This window comes from Neoarius graeffei, chromosome 22 (assembly GCF_027579695.1).
Source record: "Neoarius graeffei isolate fNeoGra1 chromosome 22, fNeoGra1.pri, whole genome shotgun sequence".
In the NCBI taxonomy this organism is placed as follows: Eukaryota; Metazoa; Chordata; class Actinopteri; order Siluriformes; family Ariidae; genus Neoarius; species Neoarius graeffei.
In genome coordinates this window covers 21,929,289-21,950,899 of record NC_083590.1, presented here as the reverse complement: position 1 = coordinate 21,950,899, position 21,611 = coordinate 21,929,289, and the positions used below count along the sequence as shown (strand labels likewise).

At 43.7% G+C, this 21,611-nt stretch overlaps 1 protein-coding gene across 1 annotated transcript in view; it reads right to left on the bottom strand.

The window, feature by feature from the left end:
• The window catches only part of jarid2b (jumonji and AT-rich interaction domain containing 2b), a 247,489-nt gene extending 226,160 nt beyond the window's left edge, over window positions 1–21,329 (bottom strand). The window contains exon 1 of the mRNA XM_060904624.1: window positions 21,088–21,329. Within this exon, the coding sequence (XP_060760607.1) occupies window positions 21,088–21,135 (48 nt within the window). The 5' untranslated portion in view covers window positions 21,136–21,329. The remainder of the gene's footprint in view (window positions 1–21,087) is intronic.
• Between the last annotated feature and the right edge of the window lie 282 nt (window positions 21,330–21,611).

Here is a 21,611-nt window from a genome sequence, read left to right as displayed (position 1 = left end):
TAGCTGAAGGTAGCTGATCAAGAAAGGAAGTTTTTCAGACCCCCCGATTAAATTTACGTTTTTGTTGAAGAGGGTAATGTCGAAAGACAACTAGATGAACAACCTAACGTTTTCTTTCACCTCAAACCTGACATCTCCTCTCATCTGGAACATGAAACATAACATAGCCATATCAAATTGATTTCACTGTATCCATGGCCTCGTCACTAACCGTTAAGCCTTAAAAAGGTAAACATGACTCTCATTTAGTCACATTAGTAGTTTAGAACCTTAAATTATGACCTTCAGAAATTTTAGATGAACACCCTTGGATTAGACCTAGGTACTCTCCAGGTTGCGTTACATTTTCATTCATGTATAAAGTGCATGTTGGTGAATCCGGTAGTTTCCGTATGACCAGACAGGTGGAGTCCGCTTCATCTTAAACGAAGTACTGAGTAATAATCAATTATCCTGACTGAAGTGTTAGGTCTCTCGTGTTACAGGATGCGCCTACACGGCCATGCATGGCTGAACTGACTGTTAAAGCCCTCACACCTGCTTACCCACACAGCCTTTGTCAGGTTAACACACAAACACACACCGAAGCCCTGAACAAAACACGAAGAGAAGAAACAAGATGGATGGATGGAAGAGAACCTCTTCATGGCCTACGAATTAGTGAGCCTTCAACTCTACAGGCAGTTAGCACCGAGTCACACTGTCAAATGTGACGAGGCCACAAATATGCAGCAGGCAGACTCCGAACGTCAAACTGCAAAAAGCCCGAAAAGCTCTAAAAGGCTCCAGGCTGCACTAACCCATCAGTCATACGCGGGAGAGTGGAGAGTCAGTAAAACAAGATCAGGTTGACATTAACAGCCTTGTTTCATTGCCATATTTGCATAAGGATTTCAAAAAACGAGGCTCAAACTGGTTTCAGGAAAATGACTGACTAAATTAAAATAACTTCCTGTGCCACTGGAAGCGTGAGGAACGCTAAGCTGAAGCTGAAGACCTTGAGTGGTACTCGTTACATGAGGCCTTGAAAGGCAACAGAAGTAAGACATGAATGGCTGCGGACTAGCGCCAATAAAAACAGCGCATTAGGTAAAATTCAAACGTCTCCTTCAAAAGGTGCCAAGTGATGGAAAAATAAAAGCTGGGAAAAAAAAAGTCAACACAGCTGAAATAACCAATATTACAGAGCTGCTGGAGTCTTTTAGACACGGAGCAAAAGGGACGTGTGTGGAAGAGGATAAAAGAGCAAGAAAAGGAGGGGAAAAAAACACCACAAGTCGTGTTAAAATGCACTATTGAACAATCTGTGTGTTGAAAACCTTGCCTCACTACCAGTAACTGCTTTAATTTAATTACATTTCAACAGAGTTCGTCACTAATGTCGACAGAATAGAACACATTTCTCAATATGGCAGAACTCATGGAGGTTCGGCTAGCAATAAATGCTAATCGTAACTGCACCTAATTTTAGTTTTATGGAATATTTTGTTCATAATTTACCAACACATCGGAGAGAAATATCGATATTCTTGATGACTCCGTCTCGCCTCAACTGTATTTATGCCTTTATGCGATAAAGGCAACGTCTTCGCTAGTTAAATTGTTAGCCTGACTCAGCTTTTTAAATTTTTTTTTTTTTTTATTTAAAAGAATCTTTTAGTAATTTAGCAACAAATCTGAGAGAAATATTGACAATACTGATATCACCGGCTCGTCTCCACTGTATTTATGCCTTCATATTGTCTGTAAATGAGTTAGAGCCTATGGCTTCGCTAGTTAAATTGCTAGCCTGACTCAGCTTTTTTTATTTTTAAAACCGTCTTTAATTAGCAAGTTATCAACAAATCTGAGAGAAAATTTGATATTATTGAGGACTCTGGCTCGGCGCCACTGTATTTATGCCTTTATATTGCCTGTATAAGATAAAGGCTATGTCCGTGTCTTCGCTAGTTAAACGTTAGCCTGACTCAGCTTTTTTTTTTTTCTTAAAAAAAAAAAGTCTTTATTTATTCGTAATTTAGCAACACATCAGGGATATATCGGCAATACTGATGCCACTGGTTCATCTCCACTATATTTATGCCTTGATATTAGCTGTATACAAGTTCAAGACTAGGTCTTGGCTAGTTAAATTGTTAGCCTGACTCAGCTTTTTTCATATTTTTACTTAAAAAGCGTCTTTAATTAGTCAGTGAAATATTGACGATAATGATGCCACTGGCTTGTCTCTACTGTATTTATGCCTTTATATTGTCTGTACACGAGTAAAGGCCTCTGCATGCTCTTGCGACAAGGCTTTCGCAGATAGCTTTTCGCAGACAGTTGTAATTTATCGTTGAGCGGGGAGTAATAGGCGTGCACGATGTTATTCACCGCCACAACGCAAGGGGGCGCGAAGTCGCGAAATCGCTAGGAGTAGTTGGTGGGTGTGGTTAGTGGAGTGTTTATCCTCCGGTTACTTATAATGACTAGAACTGGAGTCGTATAGATGTACGTACTTCCTCACTTCCTCGATCAACCGCTCTTCGTGCTGCTCCATCTTTGCTTGTGTTTTTAAAAATGGCGGTCGTGAAAACAAACCAAACCGGGAAAGTAGGGAAGCGGAAGTGCGTGTACAGCGGATGTAGAGTGGACCAATCAGAGCCCTCTTGTCTGCGACGCTGTCTGCGAGGCTTCTACGGTGGTCACAATTTTTGGGAGGTGCGCGCAGAGCGTCTGCGAAGGTGGGGGGGCTACGCAGACACCATCTGCGATGCCATCTGCGAGAACTGGGTTGTCAGCATAAATTGGCCTTTAGAAGCTAAGTCTTCGCTAGGTAAATTGTTAGCCTGACTCAGCAGGTTGTTTTTTATTTTAAACAGTCTTTAATTAGCAAGTTATCAAGTAATCAGAGAAATTTTGATATTATTGTTGACTCTGGCTCGTCTCTACTGTATTTATGCTATTATATTGTCTGTACAGGAGTTAAAGGCTAGCTCTTAGCTAGTTAAATGGTTAGCCTGACTCAGTGTTTTTAAATTTAAAAAGAGTCTTTAATCAGTAATTTACCAGCACATCTCAGAGAAATACTGATATTCTTGATAACTCTGGCTCGTCTCCACTGTATTTACGCCTTTATATTGCCGAAGAGTTAAAGGCTACGTCTTGGCTCGTTAACATTACTCACTAGCCTTTTTTTTATTTTTAAAGAAGTCTTTAATTACTAATGTCCCAACACATCTGAGAGAAATATTAACAATACTAACACCGTTGTTTTGTCTCAACTGTATTTATGCCTTCATATACTCTGTAAAAGACTCACTGGCTATGTCCTAGCGAGCTAGCCATGTCTCCACAGCCTCTGTATGTCTCTACAAAGCAAAAAAACACAACGAAATGTTGATATTCCTCATGGCTTTGGCTCATCATCACTACCACTATATCATTTAATCAAAACTTAACAGCTACGTCCTAGCTAGCTAATCTCCATTAGCTAGTCTCTGCTCAGGCTTCATATTTTCCAGTTGCCTTTTCAGTAAACAGTTCATGGCTTTAAGAACATGTAAAGTTTCAGTTGAATGCATAGCAAGCATAGTGCTGTTTGGTCTTTCATATATACAGTGTACAGGGATAAATGTGGTCGAAACAATACCAAAATATGAGGAGTATTAAAATTTTCCCCAAGGTATGCTGGTAAATTACCAAGATATGATTTCACTGAACTTAGTAAAAGCAGTATAATAGCAATGTTGGTCATTAGATGCAATAACAACACAAATGATGTCTATAGTGTCAACAATGATGGTGTATTTTATAGATTCATATTGGGAATACCAACTCGGGCATCACAAGTAAGTATTAAATAAAAACATGATTTGTTTTTAAAAACGGAGTAGCCGGTCGGTTGACGGACTCCTACTCTTCCAGGAAATTTATTGCCAGTGGCTACATGACACTTACAAAAAAAAAAACAACTCCTTCCAGGAGAGTTGAAATGACAAATCAATATTTAAGCTGTCAGAAATCATGATATGAAAACGAAATAACTGATTAATTTCTTAACCCTCAATGTCTCAACCATGTTGACTCACATTTTTCCAGTCTGTACTTTAACATATTACATTTTCAATCATGTATTTGTTATGTAATATCAAGATGAGCCATTACATATACACGGACTCTGCAGATTCATAAGCCACAAGGCCGAGGAGACAAAGCTGCCCAGCTCGGTACACCCAGACTACGGGATTGCACTACATCGGCGCATTACGGTGCATTAGCTGCAGGATGAGAACAATCAGACAGGATAACGGCGAGCCAAAAGGAGGTTAGGGCTGTAAGATGATCTCGGCTCGGCGCTCAGGTTTAGACAGGATCCGTTATAGAATATCGGCTGTGAGATAAAGACTGGCTTTATTTTTGGGTGACGTTTTAAAGTGCACAAGAAATGCTGTACTGAATATAGTAAATAATATTCTAATTAGGACCGTATTAGTCAGAAGGTTAGAAAGAGTTAACAGAAGCTGTGTGTGTGTGCGCGCGTGTGCGCGTGTGTGTGTGTGTGTGTCTTTGTTGCATGTAAGGCAAATGGACAGCGCGATAAGATTAGCAGTTAGTAAGGGACACAACCGCAGTATACAAGTGACAGTTAAGAGAAGCGCACAGGCCAGGCTGACCACAGACAGGCCCCCGAGCACGCCTACACACACACACACACACACACACACACACACACGCACAAAGAACTCTTGCATGCTTTCGGCCTTGGTTTTCCTCGCTTACTGACCATCATATCCTCCCTCGCACACATGCATTCACCTGTTAAAAAATAAAATAATTGGGGAAAAAATATAAAAAGATAAACAGACACACAAATGACATCGTTCCTCCACACTCCAGTACAGAGGAAGAAAAATACTCTAAAATGCAGATTCACCTTAGTGGCAGATTTAAAAAAACAAACACTTCTCAGAGGTTTTTTTTTTTGGCCGTAGACTATATAAAATTTATAAACAGCTGAACACTGATGGTAAAATGAAATTCAGTTCGACAGCCGGGTGAATAGACTGAATAAATCCTCAAATCACGTCCTCGCACAACACCGGATATCCAAACACAGTCTCCTGTCAACCTCCATCTAAATCTGCAGTCTGTCTGGATTAGGCCACATGTGCACGCACACACACACACACACACACACACACACACACACACACACACACACACACACACGTGCACGCTTGAGACTTACGCAAAAGTAAACTGGTGTCTGGCAGGGAGCTGCAAAAACTCTGCTCTATGAAGAACTTTATTTTCACTTCATGACTCGGACACGTATTGCACTCTCACAAAGGAGGAGGAGGAGAGCGGACACATCCACACACCATTCATGCACTTCAATCTTTGTGGGGACTCGTTGACAAAGCATTCCCTCACCCTCACGACTAAATGCCTAACCCTACCCCTTACCCAAACCTAAAACTCCGTCTTAACCATCAAACAGCCCTTTGAATAAGTAAGAACCAGCCAAAATGCCCTCACTTCTCAAAAATGCATTCCGGTCCTCAAATTATATACATTCTATGGACACGAGTGTTTTACTGGGAAATACTACACCACTCGTATTTTTCATCCGAGCTCCATCTGGGACACGGAGAATCAAAACTGTGACAAATCTCTGTCACTCGTGAGGAAATCGATGAATTGTTTTGATAAATTTGAGCACTTTTTTTGTTTGTGAAAGTGTCGATATAATAATAAGGAAAAAAAAAAAAAATCACACATTGGCATGAAGATATGAAGTTTATCTTCTCATGTTAAAAAACTTGCATTCATCTCATCTCATTATCTGTAGCCGCTTTATCCTTCTACAGGGTCGCAGGCAAGCTGGAGCCTATCCCAGCTGACTACGGGCGAAAGGCGGGGTACACCCTGGACAAGTCGCCAGGTCATCACAGGGCTGACACAAATGGGGCTTTTCCACTACCAACGCGGCTGAGTCGGGCTGAGCCGTGCGGTGCTGAGTTGGGCTGAGTCGAGCTGAGCGGGGCTGTTGGAGTTGCATTTCGACTACAACCGCGCTGAACCGTGCTGGCTGGAAGTGGGTGGACACATTGGGTGGAGTTAGCGAAAATGGGTGGACGTCACGTGATGTCGTTAGGCGCCGCAAACAGTGACATCAGTGAGCTTTTAAGCGGGAGTCTCACGACCCGGATAGTAAACAATAAACATGGAGTCGTTAGTGTTGCTGGTCTTGGTGCTGTGGCTTGTTGTCACCGACAACGCCAACAGATACTGGCAAGAGCGTATAGATGAGGCGAGGCGCATAAGGCTTCTGAAAGTCGTAATTCTTCTTCTTCCGGGTTTACGGTGTTTACAGATCCCAGCGTGCATGTGAGAACACTCCTCCTCACCAATCAGTGCACAGGGGAGTGTCTGCTCACGCCCCTAGCCCCACTCGGCTCGGTTGGGCTCACTTCAGCCCCACTCCAAAACCGTGTGAGTTTTGGATGCTGAGTAAGGCTGAAGTGAGCTCAGTCGTGCTGCTCTGAGGTAGTCGAAACGCGAGCCGTGTTGGGCTGAAGCGAGCTGAAAAAGGGTAGTGGAAAAGGCCCAATAGACACAGACAACCATTCACACTCACATTCACACCTACGGTCAATTTAGAGTCACCAGTTAACCTAACCTGCATGTCTTTGGACTGTGGGGGAAACCGGAGCACCCGGAGGAAACCCACGCGGACACGGGGAGAACATGCAAACTCCACACAGAAAGGCCCTCGCCAGCCACGGGGCTCGAACCCGGACCTTCTTGCTGTGAGGCGGCAGCGCTAACCACTACACCACCGTGCCGTCCGTGTATGAGATGATCACACACAAAAATAGGGGAAGAGTCTCACACTGTGACACACGCACACCTTGGAGGAGCTTAACAGTATGCTCTTCACACTTCTGAATGTCTTCACAAACGCAACAGATAAACGGTTCACTGTTCAAACAGGAAACTCAGTCTGAATCTGCATTGAGGCTTAAAAATAATGTGCAAGTCCATCATTGAGATTTTCCACAGGATGATACTAGCAGGAAGGCGCGCACGCACACACGCATATGAATATTCCGAAACGTATGATTTTTTAAAATCACCATCTTCCAATAAGTGTGACTACGTTCTATATTGTCCATAAAGAGTGTGCGTGCGTGTGTAAATTTTTTTTTTTTTTTGGGGGGGGGGGGGGGGGGGCACCAATAAAGCAGCACACACCCGCAGGATCTACAGTTAGCTTTTTTCTGAAGAGACCATGAATCTGCAGAAATGGCTGTATCTGACTTTGTAAAATAGGATCATTTAGAAATGCAAACACTGATAGTGTGGAATGAATCACATGCAATCATTATTCTCAATAAATATCGGTCGGCGGGTTTCCATTAACCTGTAACACACAATTTGAAATTGTGACCTTAAAAAAAAAATTGAAACGTGGAAAAAATTTAAAATATTAATGATAATAATAATTCAAAACTACAACCTAAAATATTGAAAGTTCCTCCACTCGCATGAGATGGTTTTTTTCCCCCCAGATAATTTGATTAAGCAATACTTCGCAAAATTGAAATGGAAACATTTTTCGCATTTAAGTCACATGACGTGAGGAGTCTTTCAAAAACACGGAACTCGAAATCACAAAACGCGCCATGTTCTCGCTATCGTGAGAGGAGAAAACCCACATTTATGCTGTGTTCACACTTATACCGGTACGAAAGTGGTATAACTGTATCGATACAAAGTATACCGGTACAGTTTAGTGCATCTGTCCACACTAGCGAGAAATGTTTGCGGTTTTCTTTCACGGTAGTTGAAATGCGCGTGCGCGAAATGTTTCCGTGGTTACCGAGTAACTTCCTTCCGAGAATATGGCGGATGAAACAACGTGTGTGTGCTTTTTGTTGTCAGTGTACAGTCTGTATTTCTGGTGGTCATTTATTCAGTCGAATCGTATAAAACGCTCGAGCCAGTTGAGAAAGAAACAAAGAAAACGAATCTCCGTTCTTCACCATTTTATTCAGCGAAGACATCGATTGAGGTGTGTGACTTTGCGCATGCGCATTGTATTTGTATCGATACAGAGCCGCTTCATCTGTCCACACTACAGCGAAGCGCTACAGTGCCGATACTGTACCGGTACGAAACCCATACATTTGTGGGTTTCATACCGATACAGTTATACCGCTACAGTACCGGTATAGTTGCTAGTGTGGACAGGTGTTGCGGTACGAAAGTAGTTTCGTATCGGTACAAAATCCCGAGTGTGGACAGGGTATAAGTGACATAACATCACTCAGTGGATACGCAGCCCTTTATTTATTATCCCACAGCAGAATTCTCTCTCTCTCTGCTCCTGCATACAACCCATTACAAAACATTAACTCTATATTCTCGTGTACATCAACTATAATTTACGCTCCCAGTAAAACGATCGCTAACATTTTAGCATTTTGAGTGGAAATACCGAACAATTTTGCTAGCCCAGTCCATTGCCTGTGTTTGTAATTGTTATAATAATTAGCTGTAACATCGTTCGCGAAGGACGCCACGGTGGTGTAGTGGTTAGCGCTGTCGCCTCACAGCAAGAAGATCTTGGGTTCGAACCCCGTGGCCGGCGAGGGCCTTTCTGTGTGGAGTTTGCATGTTCTCCCCGTGTCCGCGTGGGTTTCCTCCGGGTGCTCCGGTTTCCCCCACAGTCCAAAGACATGCAGGTTAGGTTAACTGGTGACTCTAAATTGAGCGTAGGTGTGAATGTGAGTGTGAATGGTTGTCTGTGTCTATGTGTCAGCCCTGTGATGACCTGGCGACTTGTCCAGGGTGTACCCCGCCTCTCGCCCGTAGTCAGCTGGGATAGGCTCCAGCTCGCCTGCGACCCTGTAGAAGGATAAAGCGGCTACAGGTAATGAGATGAGATGAGATCGTTCGCAACCAAAACGATGACAAACTGAGAGCCAAGTGTGTGTTTTCACCTTCAAAGTGTCATCACTTTATCATAGAGCTGCTCAGGGTAGAACACACTGTTAGCATGCTAACAAGCGGTCATTGTGTACATGGATAAGCTGCTACAAAAAGGACATTTAAACAAAACTAAATAAACCCTGTGAGAAAAACAGGACTCAATTTAAAGTAGAAAAGGAAAAACGCCTAAATTAAATTAAAAAGTATGAAAATATAAGAAAGATTCATAAAAGAGAAGAGATAGTAAATCAGTGCTGCTTTCAAGTGAAGGAACTTTGAAAAACATTAGCCAAGGCTAAGTAATAACATGCTAACCTTACAAAATGGTCGCTAACTCTTAGGAAACTAGCTGAATGCTAATAGCTAGCAGCCTCAATACAAAATGCTGCGGTGTATTTAAAAAACACCGGATGTAGTCACGTCTGTTAAAAGCTGAGATTTGTTAGCGATTGATGTAGATCGACTCCTTGAAGGTGCCTGATGCTAATAATTCACCTCACAACTTATGAACCATGATAGAGAACTGTGTACACACACACACACACACACGGCTCCAGATACTTAGCCCATGTTTACATTAGACCGTATCAGCGGATCATCAGATTAACGTTTTTAAAACGATTAGTGTGCACACAGCAACACCAATACACGATTTGCGTGCACATAGCAACGCCAATACACGGATACGCTCGGCTCCGCAGGCATCCTGCGCTCCAAATCACTCCGCCCTGAACAGCGAGTGCCCTCTGGAGGGTGCGCACTCCGGCCCTGCGCAGCTCACAGAGCACGCGAGTGAAGCGCACGAGCAGTGATTCGGGACTGAGCCGCTGTGTGTGAGATCCCAGCGCATATCACTTACCACTTGCAAGTGGAAGGATGGCAAGCCTAAAGACAATCATAACTACACAATGGGCAGTATTTGCATCAGTATTTGCAGTATTTTCATACTTTTATACTCTTTAACGAAAGGTGATACAAGGCGGAAGTCCGCGCCGTTTTTCAGCAGTCGCGTCACATGACCAACGCCAGCGAATCAGGAAGGTGGATGTCACAGTGACGTTGTCCAATGAGATGCCAGCTAGAGCTCAGCACAGTGTATCCGTGTATTCTGAATGTTTACACAGCACCGGAGCTGACACGATCTGGATTGAATACGTGGACGCTGGCGGATTCCCGTTTCCTGGCGTTTCCAGGCGGTTTAATGTAAACGGACAGGGCATCCGCGAAGAAAACGAGACAGATACGGTCTAATGTAAACGTAGCCTTAGGCTACATCCACACGACAACGGCAACGAGATTTTATTTAAAAAAATATCGTGTCCACATGGGCAACGGATCAGTAAAATATCAGGTCCATATGGCAACGCAACGCTTGCTGAAAACGATGCAATACACATGCCACACCTCTACGTGCGCTGTAAGACGGTCCCATTGGAGACACCAGAACAATAGAAGAAGTAGACGCATGCGCATAAACCCCTTCTTCTACCCGGCGTGAAGCACTCACAGGAACAAGCACACAACAACAAGAAGAAGATGGCTGCGACTACGCGAGGAAATCGTGCCTTCTGTGTGTACAAATTAGTTTTATTAGTGTGCATAGTTTTATAGAACTTAATTTTCTTATTGTGTGTGAACATTTTGAAAAGCATTTTTATATAATTTATATAACTTTTTATATTGTGTGAGAACATTTTGAAAAGCAGTCTTATCCAATAAAAAAAAATTCAAGAAATGGTTCAGTTACTTGTTTATTTAAAAGAAAAGCTGTATACAAAAGTGAATGCAATGCAGTGGTTCATACAAAACAGCGAGAGTGCTGCTTGTTCTGGTCATGTGGTTGTGACGTCATCGTAAACAAATCCGTTCTACTCATCCAGACGACTTCGCAACGGCGCCGTTGCCAGATTTTTCCACTCTGGAACCCGTTCTCAAAAAATATCGTTGTGGGGCACCTAAAACGCCGGTGCCGTGTGGACGCCAGGCAGAAACGATAAACAATTTTATCAGATTCACCTGAATCCGTTGGCGTGTGGACAGGGCCTTAAAGTAAGACGTTTTCTTCCCACCTCTGCATACCAACAATGTCAAACCTCCAACGCTTCATGACAACACAATCTCCCACAGCAGGTCCGTCTGACGTATTTTTCAACCTTCAGAACCAAAAGTGTCCAAATAAACAAGGCATAAACTATTAAAACTTCCAGATCTTTCGAGACGGTCGTAAACCAACACCACACGCTAACAGCCGACGCACACGACCTAAAGCTCAGGATAAACTCCCATTTGCACAAATCTCACACCGCGTCTCCTCCTGAAGTTCATTCCCGATCTCCAGACCCCCGCAGCACCCTCGACAAAGAACACGCAAGAGAATGAAGAACGTAAACGGTGTCCTGGCACCATAATGGTTTCTATAGCAACATAGTGGCTAGACCTTTTTTTGGGGGGGGGGGGATTTTTGGTCACTATGGTAACATGGTCTTTAAATGGTTTAAATGATGTGTACTTTACTTTTTGCTAATATGAAATGTCTGGGTTGCTTCACAGCTGCTTTAAGATTGATTGGTCATAAACGTGTGTGTGAGAGAGAGAGAGAGAGAGAGAGAGAGAGAGAGAGAGAGAGAGATCAGATCAAGACGACTGTTACAATCTGTTCAGATTATACACTTTCTTTTCCTGTCATCCTTATAACATTCTCAGTACTGATATACCACGATACGCTGAAACACAGACGAGGCCACACTTCCTGTGGCAGACGATCGACAAGCAAGTGATGGAAGCAAAAAGTTACATCCTAAAATAGCATGTGTAGTTTTTATTCCTCTTGTACCTCAGCACTTCGCCGAAGCGAACAATTTTTCCTGCTGAACACCACCACTGTCTGTTAATAGCTAACGTTTAACATCGTGTCCGTCAACCAACTTCAGGTTCTCAATTCCATTAGACGCATCAGCTCTAATTTTCTTGATGCAACCACCACCATGTTTTTTGGGTTGTTGTTTTTTTTTACATTAAATAAATGTGATAATTTATGCTGCGAACATCTTCAACTATGTTAACAAAATCTCATATCTCATTATCTCTAGCCGCTTTATCCTGTTCTACAGGGTCGCAGGCAAGCTGGAGCCTATCCCAGCTGACTACGGGCGAAAGGCGGGGTACACCCTGGACAAGTCGCCAGGTCATCACAGGGCTGACACATAGACACACACAACCATTCACACTCACACTCACACCTACGCTCAATTTAGGTGGGGTTTACATTAGACCATATCAGCGGATCATCAGATTAACGTTTTTAAAAACGATTAGCGTGCACACAGCAACGCCAATACACAGATACGCTAATCACATGACTAATTTGGCACGCAAGTTGAAATGTGTCAGTGCGGCTCATCGCTTCCTCCTCAGCGGCTGCGCTCCAAATCACTCCACCCTGAACAGCGAGTGCCCTCTGGAGGGTGCGCACTCCGGCCCTGCGCAGCTCACAGAGCGCGCGAGTGAAGCGCACGAGCAGTGATTCGGGACTGAGCCGCTGTGTGTGTGATCCCAGTGCATATCGGGCATGCGCGTCACTTACCACTTGCAAGTGGAAGGATGGCAAGCCTAAAGACAATCATAACTACACAATGGGCAGTATTTGCATCAGTATTTGCAGTATTTTCATACTTTTACACTCTTTAATTAAAGGTGATACAAGGCGGAAGTCCGCGCCGTTTTTCAGCAGTCGCGTCACATGACCAACGCCAGCGAATCAGGATGGTGGATGTCACAGTGACGTTGTCCAATGACGACGCCAGCTAGAGCTCAGCACAGCGTATCCGCGTATTCTCAATGTTTACACAGCACCGGACCAGACACGATCTGGATTGAATACGTGGACCCTGGCGGATTCCCGTTTCCCGGCGTTTTAATGTAAACGGACAGTGCATCCGCGAAGAAAACGAGACAGATACGGTCTAATGTAAACTTGGCCTTAGAGTCACCAGTTAACCTAACCTGCATGTCTTTGGACTGTGGGGGAAACCGGAGCACCCGGAGGAAACCCACGCGGACACGGGGAGAACATGCAAACTCCGCACAGAAAGGCCCTCGCCGGCCACGGGGCTCGAACCCGGACCTTCTTGCTGTGAGGCGGCAGCGCTAACCACTACACCACCGTGCTGCCCTGTTAACAAAATGTGCATCTAATAATCACCATACACACTGTATAAACAACGATCGGCATATGTGTAAAAGATTTAAAAAGGATGATGCACCTTTTTGAAAAGACATCCAGGTTCAGATTTACTCAGTGCATTGGAAGGAAAAAAAAAAAAAAAAAACACGGAACAAATGATCACTAGGGAAGAGTTCACTTGCGTACAAATGCTGAGTGATGAACAGGGAACACATCCAACGTTGCCTTTGGCACGGGGAAGCAAAACAAGTCAGAAATGAATGCAGAGAAGTCTCTCTCTCTCTCTCTCTCTCTCACACACACACACACACGCAGTCCAAAGAGTAGCCAAACAGATCAGCACTGTACACAAAATGTAAATAATCCAGGGCCATGTCGATGTCTCCAGGGCTGAATTCTCAGCTCACACACACACACCTCTTATGTTTACTCACTTGGCCTGCTACCCAGAACAGTCCTGATTTTAACCTCTTCCTCTGACCTACACCCAAGCCATTCTTAGACAGACTAAAAATATTTAAAACACACACACACACACACACACACTCCCCGTCATGTTCACAACCCTAACAACGTCTTCCTACACAAAATGGCTCTTCATCCGTGTCCCCTGTTCCACCACTCAAACAATAAGAGCCACATGGCCTGTCCTGGCTCAATCCCGCACTCGCTCGTGGTCTCTCTCTCTCTCTCTCTCTGATGATTACACTGTAATCAACATTCTCATTAAACTCAAATACTCTCCATATGCCTGATTTCTGCACGTCTTTATTTTTCTAAAAGGAACGTTGTGGCAAATCAGTGACATCACCACCAAACAAAACGATCTCCTCCGTTTCGGCTTTTAAAGGCTTTTTTAAAAATACTTACTGTGATGCTGTAATTGTGAATGAAATGAAAGAGGGAAAATAAAACCGACGTCTCATTTTGACGCACATCTACAGATTAACGGACTTCAAAAAGGAGCTGGAGTAAACATCCGAGGGCATCGGAAAACTAATCAACAGTGGAGGGTCAGTTCAGGGAAGGACGTCCCGCCGAGGCGACCAACACGGAAAGTAAACGCACCTCCAATGCAATTCCAAACACACCAGTCTCTAGTGGGGGTGGGGGGGGGGGGTGTTCTAACAGTTAGAAGTAAAAGGTTGAACCTGACATTTTTCCACCGCATGAAAGTCTTCATGATGGTACTCAGTTGCAGGAGGATTTTTTTTGTTTTGTTTTATTAACTTGAGAACAGAAGGGGAGGGAGGGAGAGAGGGAGGGAGAGAGAGAGAGAGAGAGAGAGAGGTTAGTGAAGGACTGACTGTTTCTAGCTGCTATATTATAAGTGAAAACTTGTTTGGTGGATGTTCTACAATATGCAACAATAAACAGATAAAAAGTCAAATATGCATTTTTTTAATAAATGGTGCCTTTTTTCAAGGACAAAACACACTGAAATAATAAAATGCTAATCGGAGCGGGGGAAGGGGGGATATCAAAGTTGTGCTGCAAGTTTTATGTTAACAGAGCAGAAAGCCCTCATGTTACACCAGTGTGTGTGTGTGTGTGTGTGTGTGTGTGTGTGTGTGTGTGTGTGTGTGTGTGTGTGTCACACTGATTGAGGGAATCTCCAGCATGGTGGTTTGTGCACATGAGAAGCTTGTGCTTTGTAACAATGAAGCAACAAACACTAAAACCCCACAGTGTTTAAAAAAAAAAAGAAAAAAAAGCCCTGAATGAGAGAACAGGGCTGTGTCTCAAATCACACTCTCATTAGACAGAGAGAGACACACACAGACAGAGACACACACAGACATACAGACAGACACAGACAGACATACAGAGACACAGACAGACATACAGACAGAGATACAGAGAGAGACACACAGACAGAGACACACAGACACACAGACAGAGACACACAGACATACAAAGACTTACAGACAGACACACAGACTTACAGACAGAGACACACAGACTTACAGACAGAGACACACAGACAGAGACAGAGACACACAGACACACAGAGACACACAGACACACAGACAGAGACACACAGACAGACAGACAGACATACAGAGAGAGACACAGAGACACACAGACAGACATACAGACAGAGACACACAGACAGAGACACAGACATACAGACAGAGACACACAGACATACAAAGACATACAGACAGAGACACACAGACTTACAGAGACAGAGACACACAGACAGAGACACACAGACATACAGACAGAGACATACAGACATACAGACAGAGACACACAGACATACAGACAGAGACACACAGACATACAGACAGAGACATACAGACACACAGACAGACACACAGACATACAGACAGAGACACACAGACATACAGACAGACACACAGACATACAGACAGAGACACACAGACACACACAGACAGACATACAGGCAGAGACACACAGACAGAGACACACAGACATTTACTTTATTGATCCCAAGCTGGGAAATTGTTTTGTTGCAGCAGCAAGTTATCAGACATGCAAAAAGAAAAAGACACACTGTACAACATAAAATAGAATTATTTAAAAACAAAAATCCCAAGAACAAGCCGACTACACAACCTACAGATAAAAATCTAACAATAAACAATAAATCTATATATGTGCCTTGTCCATGTGAATGTGCATTAATATATTTATTATACTGTATAATGTGAAAATGATTAGATGAGGATAAACAAAACAACTGGTACAAATGTTCCTCCAGCGCTCGGACTACAAGGACTAAAGACCTGTTTATACTTCGCCGTACCTATGATTTAGACTCTATGCTGTCGACACCGGCGCAGGGTTTCGTATTTATACTTGTACGCAAACTGCTTCTCTCCTCTAGGAGGCACTGTGGCATGAAACGCACCAGAATTAACCGTTTCTACACGTAGAAGAGCGGAACGTGAGCCGTGTTTCACTGCCGGACCAATAAACACCACAAAATGTTTTGAAACAAATAAACCAAGTGACTCATCACAGAGAGCATTTCTGAGAGTCTTTGCTCGTCTGTATTGAGCAGGATGAGCGGCGCGAAGCGAAAGTCCTCCTGTGCTCTCGGGTACAAAAATAACACCAGAGATTTTAATACTACAGGATTAAACTGACCGTTATAAAGATCTCCAGCCACCACACAGTGCATATATTTATATTAAAACGCAGCATGGGGATTGTAGCTTTCCTGATTTTCACGGAGAAGAACGAGCAGTCGGAAACGTGACGCTACCAAGCGGATTGTTCCGGTCTCGTGCAGTCCCTTATAGCGGAGACTCGATGCAGAAGCAGAAATCGGCTTTAATAGCGCGAGTCTGAGTGTTCAGATGTAGCACGGTGAGGAAAGTACCACAAGTTACGACACATTTAAGTCCCGATATCGATATTCAGTCGTATCGCACAAGCCTGCATCAGATCACTCAAGTCCTGATCAGAATGTTGATAATTTTATAAGGACGACAGGAAAAGAAAGTGTATAACCTGAACAGATTGTAACAGTCGTCTCGATCTGATCTCTCTCTGGTTTAGTAAATGTGTGAATTCTGAAACGTCACACCTTCGTGTTAAAAGGAAGGGTGAAATGAAGTGCACAGAGCTAAAGGTGCATGTGTGTGTGTACACACACACACACACACACACACACACGCCTGCAGCTTTCCACTCACACACAGCCCGAGTGCCTCCCTCTCTATTGTAACGCTGAAGGTGAGGAGAGAGGGAGGAGGGAGGAAGGGGTCACGAGGGCCTCGGCCTCACACTCCAGTTTTGTTTCTACTTTTTGTATTCAGTGGATTTTTTAACCCCTGTGTGTGTGTGTGTGTGTGTGTGTGTGTGTGTGTGTGTGTGTGTGTGTGTGTGTGTGTGTGAGTGAGAGAGAGATGAAACGCATGCTGACAGCTCCTTTACATTTGCAAAGGGACTCAGAGCAGCTGTGCTCATCCCACACACACACCAATATGACTGACAAACTAACCCCAGCCTGAGAGAGAGAGAGAGAGAGAGAGAGAGAGAGAGAGAGAATGAATGACAGAGCTAGAGAAAGAGAGAGAGAATGAAACATGCAGAAAGACTGACACAGAGAGAGACAAATAGGCAGATAGAAACATTCTGATACACACAGACAAAGATATAGACAGTAAGGCAAAAGACAGTGAGTGTGAGACAGTCAGATAGAGAGAGAGAAAACGAGAGAGTGGAAAAAAGAGATAGTGTAACAGATAGACAGAGAAAAGAGAGACAGACCGAGAGAAAAGGACAAAGAGACAAAGTCAAAGAAAGAAAAAGAGAGAAACAGACACACAAACTGACAGAAAGACAGACAGACGGAGAGACAGACTTAGCAAGCGAGAGAGAAAGACAGAGAAAGAGCTAGAGTAAGAGAAACAAACTGAAAAAGACAGAATGAAACATACATATGAAGAGTGAAGACACAGAAAGACTAACACAGAGAAGGAGAGACACAAACGGGCAAAAAGAAAGATCCTGACACACAGAAAGAGAAATACAGACAGAAAGAAACAGATAGAGTGAGCATGAGACAGTCAAAGAGAGAGAGAGAGAGAGAGAGAGAGAAGGGGGGAACCGAGTGAAAAAAGAAAGTGGAACAGATAGACAAACGAGAGAGAGAGAGAGACAGAGACATGGAGAGAGAGATCAGAGAGAAAAGGACAAAGAGACAACGTCAAAAAAAGAGCAAGAGCAATAACAGACATACAAATAGACAGAAAGAAAGAGACAAAGGGAAAGAAAGACAGAGAGAGAGAGAGAGAGAGAGAGAGAGAGCCTGTGCTGTGTGCCACGTTCACTTTGAAAGAAAGAACACAAACTCATTAACTGAGCTCTAACTCCTCTCTCTCTCTCTCTCTCTCTCTCTCTCTCGGCAGCCATTACGGCAGGCCGAGAGTTGAACTGAAGGAAGCAGAAGCGCAGCACTTCCCTGCACTTCTCCTTTTAACACTCGTGTCCATCAATCCAGGCGCCTAATTGCGTTTGCTTTTATTATCATCTATTATCAGTCTCTTCTCTCCGCTGCTTTTCCCCACACATGAATTTTAATAACACACGCCGCATCAGCAGCGGAGGAGGGACGACACCCTCGCACCCATGTTCCACGGGATACGGTGAAGCCGAGCATGTATAATTGTCGTACGCTAATTAAGGGAGGTTAAATTAGGAGGGCGAGGAGTTGTGTGGCGAGAAGGGGCCTGTGGGACACCACCTCCTCCTCCTCGTCCTGCAGCCTCAGCACATCTCGCACACCTCCGTCTGCCTCAGCCATGTTCTACACAGACAGGATCAGCACTACACAAACACCGACACCTTGAGATAGCCCTTACTTCACACGGCTGCCTACGCAGAGCACAGTCTTTGGGCTTAGAACAAGGCCACATTACATCAGCGACAAAAACTATTTGGAAAATATAATTCGCCAGCATTAGCACTAACGACTAATCTACTTGTTTTAGCTTGTTATTTAACTCCAAACGTGTTCATGTTTATTACCGTTTTAAAACACTTTTTGTTTTCATTTCACGTGAATTAAAGAAAAAAAAAAAACAGGTTGGCTTTGGGTTTGAGGGAAATGTGAGATGAGAAGGATCCAGGAACACTATTTTTATTTCTCAATCGTGGTTCATGTGATCATTCTGGGCATTTTTTTTGTAATATGATATTATGGATTGAAAAAAAAAAGGAATAAAAGTGCACATTTTATAACACAGATGAAATTTGGTCCATAATAATAATAATAATAATAATATTGTAAATATAGTCATTTTGAGAAGCCTAGTTAAGGAGTTGAGAAACTGTGTTGTGTTCCAGCGTTTGCTGTTTGTTAAGAGTTAACTCACGTCACGTGATTATGAGAAATTTCACGTCCTGGGATTAGTTGCTGTGAATTTAACTGGTTTAAGAAAACACTAGAATGTTTTGAAAAGTGGCCTTCGAGTTAATTATAACCAGGGAGGTAGCTTTTTGTTTGTTTTTGTAGTTTTAGATTGCTTTGTCTCGACTCTATAATTTCTCTGACATTCAGGAATGAATCCTACGGTAAACGTGACGGTTTGTGTGTGATTAGTGCGAGCAAACGAGAAGTACAGTTTAAACAACATCATAGGTTGTGGTGTGAAAATGTGACGCTGGGACATTTCACACCCTCAACACTCACACAGCGTGAATGTCTCTCCGTCTCCGTCTCTCTCCCCACGCTTGCTTTGCTTCGCTTCGCCTCGCCTCGCCTCCAGCCCCAAACCACCCCCTCCCCCTACTCAAGCTGCAGGGTCACCATCTTGTTGCTTCGAAACAGATGTTCTCCATCCAGGCTTTGGGGATTCAAGCCAGATTTGCTTCCAGTTCAAGTTTCTGACACACCTGAGACATCCGTGGGCCTCGATTACCTGGCTCAGGTGTGTTCACACCGTGACACGTGTGCGTGTGTTCATATGGACCGGATCATGAAATGCAACAAAGCAGCTTTGAAGTATGTTACGAAACACAACGTGCATCCAGCTCAACTGCAACGTCCCCGCGGTGCCTGTTCCACTTTTCACTAATGAACCTGTTGCTCAATGGTGAGCACGAGACAAACAGCGAGCGCCTCATGATAAAGGAGCAGCTCCGGGACACCAAAACCATCTCCTGGAAGTATAACACATGATGCGCTTTCATAATTGTCATCGACGTACGATTCCGGTCAGTCATTCTGATCCTACCTCTAAAACAAACAAACAAACCCATGCTTTCATAAGCAAAACAGACTAGGGGGAAAAAACAAACAAACAAACAAACAAACAAACAAAGGATCCATATATATATATGTTACAGTTACGAGATGACGAGATCAGATCTACAATCTGTGCAACTCCTGAAACCGATACTGCGTCTCGCACCAAAACAAAAAAAGGCTCCTCTCGGGTCAGGGCTCGTTCCATGAACAGGTTCTTTTTCAAAAAACTGCCACCAGTAGAAACCATGAAGGGGCCTCTAGGGAGCTGGGAGGAATGGAAAGGTTCTTTAGATTTAAAAAACAAAACAAAAAACTAAACAAGGAAGGATCTTTATATCTAGAAAAGTTCAACCCTTGTTTGGTTGGGTTCCAGGGTGGAAGTGTTTACAGGTTCGAGACCGAGCTAGAACATCATCATCACTACCTTTAGCAAGGATATACGTTGGGAGGAAGACAGACAGACAGACAGACAGACACACAGACAGACAGCTGGGAACTCGGACCTGCAACATTCGCACGAGGAACTTTATACGCACATGCACACGCGCGCGCACACACATAGAGATACAATGTATCCACATCCACGTTTGAAGCTACAAATAAGCACGCGAACGCAAAGCGCGAGCTCTTCCACGCATCGTGGGTTTTGCCAACACACACACACACACACACACACACCTGGAAACAGACTGCTCATTGCATGCACTGCTTTTGTGCATGAAGCTGCACGATTTGTTCCGCGTGTGCACGGTTTAGGGAAACACAACCCGGAATAAACACACACACACACACACACAGCCCCGGTATGGCTGCTCTCTCTCTCTCTCTCTCTCGTGAACAAAGCCGAGATGAGAACAATCGGGTCTCAAGAGCGAGGTTCCGATTTTTACGACACAAAGTGCCGCAAAACCACAAATTATTTACTAATTTCACCGCGTGCGCGCACAGACAGACAGACAGACAGACAGGCAGGCAGGCAGACAGAGAGCGCGCGCCTGGACTGGATCTGATCTGATCTGATCTAAAAGTCGAAGCTTTTTTTTTTTTCTCCCACCCCTACTAAAGAAGAAAAAAAACCCTTTCTTTCTCTCCAGCATCCAATCTGAGGCTTCACACACACAAACAAACAAACAAGTTTGTTGACCGAAAACAAAATAACTTCAAGGTGAAGCCGCCGCCGCGCGCGAGCCGCACTTACATCTCTTCTCTTGTGGATGATGTTCCTCTTCGGTCTGTCTTTGCTCATCCTGCGATCCAATCCCCAAAAAAAAAAAAAAAAAAAAGATGTCGCTAAAGACAGAACAGCCACATGGATTTCTCCTTTTCTTTCCTTCCTCGTGCCTCCTCTCTTTTTTTTTCCCTCCTTCAACAAAAGCAGAAACAAAAAGAAGAAAAACACAGGCGGTTTAAATCCCCCGGTGGTGTGTGTGTGTGTGTGTGTGTGTGTAGTTCTGCCTCGCGCTGCTTTCTCCTCCTCCACCTCCTCCTCCACCTCCTCTTCAGTCTTCACTTCCTCGTGCGATTTGGTATTTCTCGATTTAAAAAAAAAAAAAAATCCTCATGCGCGTGCACACAATAATAATAATAATAATAATAATAATAAATAGAGATCAGAGCATGATGATGATGATGATGATGATGATGAAGATGAAGGAAGCCCGGGAGCCGCTCGCGCACCTCATAGTTAGAAACAAGTCGCAACAACAATAAGTTCCATTAGTG